Here is a 4,743-nt window from a genome sequence, read left to right on the forward strand (position 1 = left end):
ACATATACATATACATATACATATACATATACATATACATATACATATACATATACATATACATATACATATACATATACATATACATATATACACATATACATATATACATATATACATATGTACATATATACATATATACATGTATACATGTATACATACATACATACATACATACATACATGTATACATGCATATATACATACGTACGTACACACACACGCACACACACACACACACACATACTCGCACACCCACACACACATATATATATATATATACATATACATATAGCCCTAACTGGTAGGAGGCCATGTTCTTCCCACAAAGTTCATTTCAATATGAGGTGGGTTTCACGACTATCGTAGACAGCGTTTCAAGCTAGCCATACAAATCAGTGTTTGTATGTTTGTCTGTGTTTGTGACTGTGAATTGTGACAGCGTGGCCAGGTACCAGCAATCCAGTAGGCAGCATACTTCAAAAATTAAAAACAACAGACATATTTATACACACTTGTCAAATGTAAGTTTTCAATTTTTAAAATGTAATGCAAAATAGATAACAAAACTATCATAGTCAATACCAATACTGTTACATCTTACATCATTGCAATATGTTTAGTGGTATCTCTGGTAGAGGCGCATATTACTACTGTCTTTGAATTCATTTTAATTTAAGGCCTGTTTGTATCAAGACTGTCGTAGGCAGCGAACCAAACAGGTCTTTTTTGTGTGTGTCTGACTGTGTTTGTGACTATGAATTGTGACAACATGCCCAAGCACCAGCGATACAGCAGGCAGAATACAAATCAAAAACAGACACACGCATAAACAATTGCAAATCGCAAGTTTCTAGTTCTTAATATAATACAAACTTGATCAGCCCAACTATCATCACCTCAGGTAGAATCACATGTTCTTTCCTTTAAATTCATGTACAATTTTAGGTCCGTTGTATTCTAAGACTGTCGTAGGCAGCTACGAAGAGTGAGCAATGATAACGACTATCGAAAGAGCGGTGTTGATTCAATTTATCGCATACTAGCCGACGTTATCTCGTGACGCTAGGGCTGAACGTGGAAAAGTAGAAACTCGCATATAGCAAGTTAGGGGGTTAAACTAGTCACACACCGCGTCTCGTTAATCATTCCTCTTCAAATGCGTCCGCCATATTTTGGTTTAACTTTAATTAAAAGCAGATTTCATTACACGCTACAAGTCACAGGTTCTGTGAATTAGTTAGTAGTTTTCATCCATCGTCAACAGAACTTTTCAAGGGTTGATCTCGAGTAGCAATACTTCAGAACTGTATTTACATTTGTAAATTGCATCAAATGGCAACACTGGATCAACCCCAGCTTGAATACACTACAACGCACGAGTATGCGATATTGAAACTATCGTGAACACGTAGATCACGTCACTGCTTTAAAGCGTTAATTTGATGCTGCTCATGGCCGCCAGGTATAACTTTAATGACATAAATAATCATTTATTATTGCTTTAAAGCATGTTAGCATGTCTCTCTCTAGAGAGAGATATAAACCCCCCCCCCCCTGATCTATTGCCCGAAAAAGTTTTTAAAGTGGTGATTCCTATTCCGCTTTTCGCCGCTTAGGACAATCTTTTCGTTTGTGACTGGTCTTTCCACATATGTGACACTGACCTGGCAGAGCTCTGCGCAATAGGATGCAGCAAAATACATAAGAAAAATAAATACATAAGAAAAATGCAAAGTGAGACACAAGTGATATCAGAAAGAAGTCCAGTACGTGCGAGACACAGGGAAGTGAAGTGCCACAGATTTGAGGAGAAAAATGCAACATAAGACACAAGTGATATTAGAAAGAAGTCAAGTACGTGCGAGACACACGAAAGTGAAGTGCCACAGATATGAGTCCAATCAGGACAGGTTTTCAGCACGAAAACAGCCGCGTCCAGTACAAAATCATATTTTAACCCTCATACAATCTAGTGAGCTTGTAACAAATCTAAATAACAGTAGTATGGACATGGCGCAGTTTTATCAGGGGGATGTTCATGAGGGCAGCCGATACGTATCGCACACACCCAAACACAGCATAACCACTGGCCAACGCCCGATTCCTGATTCGTCAACCCAGTTCACTAGGCATTTCACGCACGGACCGTTTATCCTTTACATGATGACATACTAGTCAATCCAAAATATAATACTTATCGAATCCTACTGTTGCTGGTATATATACCAAGGAAACGTATGTACAACGGTTCGACATGAGTGCACAAAACATGCAGAGAAACTGTACAATTTAAAGCCACACACCGCATATCTAAATCGACAGCAGAATATATAAGGACACCTCGTTATATGTCCCTTTAAGATATGCGAGTGCGCGGAAAGCAGTGATCTGTAACATTTAATTATTCCGAAGCATGTGCACCACAAAGCATACCTCGTTTTTCCCATACCGGAAGGCTTCTGCTTGCCCTTCACCTCACACACGTGCTTCAAACTCGGTGCCACGCAGAACATGCACGTGTCACAGTGCACCGATCCAGCGGTGACACATTTTTGACACTTGTCGCAGTGGGTGTTGGTAGTGGGTCCGTGCTTGGTGGTACAGTCCGAACACTTCGCACAGTGTGCATTGACCAGTGCCACGTACCGGTCACAGGCTGAGCAGAATCTGCGTGAATATTTATACACACAATGGATATGAAGACAGTGCTGGGCAACCAATTGGATCAGAGTGGTGAGGATGGGGTGTATGTATGCATGTGTCTTGATGTCGTGATTTTATGTCTGTGAGTGATCGTGCAATACGACCACCTAGCACCGTGCGGTTTGGTCGGTTTGTACTAGTTTTATGAATATAAACGGGAAACAATCAAGGTTTATGAGTACATAGCCAGAACCAGAGTGACTGTGACGACCATGAGCGCATGTGTCTGTATGTAATTTGACAAAATCTCTCGAGTAAATGGCAACTGGTGACGATCATATTTATATATTGAGTTGACCGGAAACAAATAATGGGCGACTTTGAGTATGTGTATGTGTATATGCCTTTTTATCATACAGGCAGTGCCATTATAGGCCCCAACGCAGGTGCAACTATGCGAAACAGAATACCCCCCGGTCACAATACATACAAAGCCGGTGAGGTATATAAAGTGTATAAAAGTGGATACGTATATGTCAGTATGCGAGCACGTGTATATCACTAATTCAATAAGGCTTTAGGACAGAAGTACATATATAGAATACGCAAAAGAATATAAATTTGGTGAATTCAAACGCAGCTGACATCCACGAATTAAGAGGCACATTCGAGTGCTAGAGCAGGAGGAACTGTGTTCACACAGTCATTTGCATTATTAGAAAATGTGCTATAAATACCCGTGCATGATATGTTATGTAGTAATTCACCCGTACAACCATGGTCACTCATCTCCCGTCATCATCTGGATGTGGCACCCCCACTCTCAGCAGCACGTTTGTGTACTAGAGCTCTAGTGCGCGAGTTGCATACACTCACCATATAAATAAACGCTATGCAATCATTATAATATGAACTGCAAGCACGTGTAAAGAGATACATTTAGCGTATATGAAGCCCTTACAATTTACAAAAGTGTCCATATATCAGATGGCACTCACTTGAACACTATAGCTGGAGATAGCGCCCGAACGTTGAGTGGCACATGCAGTATACGGCGCACTGGCGGGTTGTATACATACAACCCTTAAATTCACAGCAAGTCATTAACATCCATGTACAATGGCCTGCGAACCATATGGATTTCCCTCTTCATCCGATATGTTATCCTCATACAAATTCGTAAATTAATCAGAAAGCACCTTATCCTCAAATTCGTACATTAATCAGAACACACCCACCTATAGTCTTCCGCCGGAGATGGCACCCACAGTTTGAGCGGTACGTTTGTGTATAGCCGCACGGGCGAGTCGCGTACAATACGGGACGTACCGGTATGGCGTGTCTTGTAAGTGCTGTGGTTGTCGTACTGTACGCGATAGTCGTGCATGCGAAGTTCAGGTAGTTCAGCGTGTAGTTTAGGTTCCATGAAGTACGGCATGATAAGGTAAGTAGGTAGACTTGGTGGTTTAGGGTTTAAGGTTTTTTCGTGTGGTTGGGTGGACATGTGTGTCTGTGAATGTGGTTGTATCTGTAGTTGTTCATTTGTCTTCGGCACTTTTATCAACCTCTCCGCTCCTGAAGTATCCCTTGAGTTCTCACATGTGGAATGAGGGCTATCCCCTATTTTCTCACGTGTGGAAATAAGCCCATCTTTCACACACAGCCAATCCGCCTGTACTCGCCTAACACAAGTCGCAAGCACTTCCGGTAGCATCGCAAACGGAGGATCAATCACAACTGCATCACAACGCCTGAGCATGTGTAGGTATCTTTCCCGTTCACTAAAAGTCACTGGTTCATCAACAGCCTTTTGAGTCATCTCACTCGCAGTTGCTTGTGGTTCGTGAACACTGTCATCATTCACTATCTGTGCGGTTGTGTGCGTACCAGTCTTATGTTTACTCTTGTCCTTCTCTGTACATGAAGTCCCAGATGGGTTCGTTTTATTTGGCGACACAGGCCCCTTCGGCGTGGTAGTAGGAGGCGTTTGTACTGCTGAGGTTTGTGAAGTGAAGAAGTGACCGTTGCACATGTTGAAGTGGCAGAATGTAGTTGGGAAGAAGGCCTCAAAACGCTCGTCCAGGTCTAACAGCAGACT

At 41.7% G+C, this 4,743-nt stretch overlaps 1 protein-coding gene across 1 annotated transcript in view; it reads right to left on the reverse strand.

Annotated features, from left to right (window-relative positions):
- Positions 1-1,498: 1,498 nt before the first annotated feature.
- SARC_09763 (hypothetical protein) overlaps positions 1,499-4,743 on the reverse strand; it is a gene marked incomplete at its 5' end in the record, with an annotated part of 5,199 nt that continues 1,954 nt past the window's right edge. The window contains 3 exons of the mRNA XM_014296218.1: positions 1,499-1,677; positions 2,436-2,669; positions 3,884-4,640. Coding sequence (XP_014151693.1) covers positions 1,596-1,677; positions 2,436-2,669; positions 3,884-4,640 — 1,073 coding nt within the window. The remainder of the gene's footprint in view (positions 1,678-2,435; positions 2,670-3,883; positions 4,641-4,743) is intronic.

The sequence above is a fragment of the Sphaeroforma arctica genome (genome assembly GCF_001186125.1).
Source record: "Sphaeroforma arctica JP610 unplaced genomic scaffold supercont1.1034, whole genome shotgun sequence".
Taxonomy (NCBI): Eukaryota; class Ichthyosporea; order Ichthyophonida; genus Sphaeroforma; species Sphaeroforma arctica.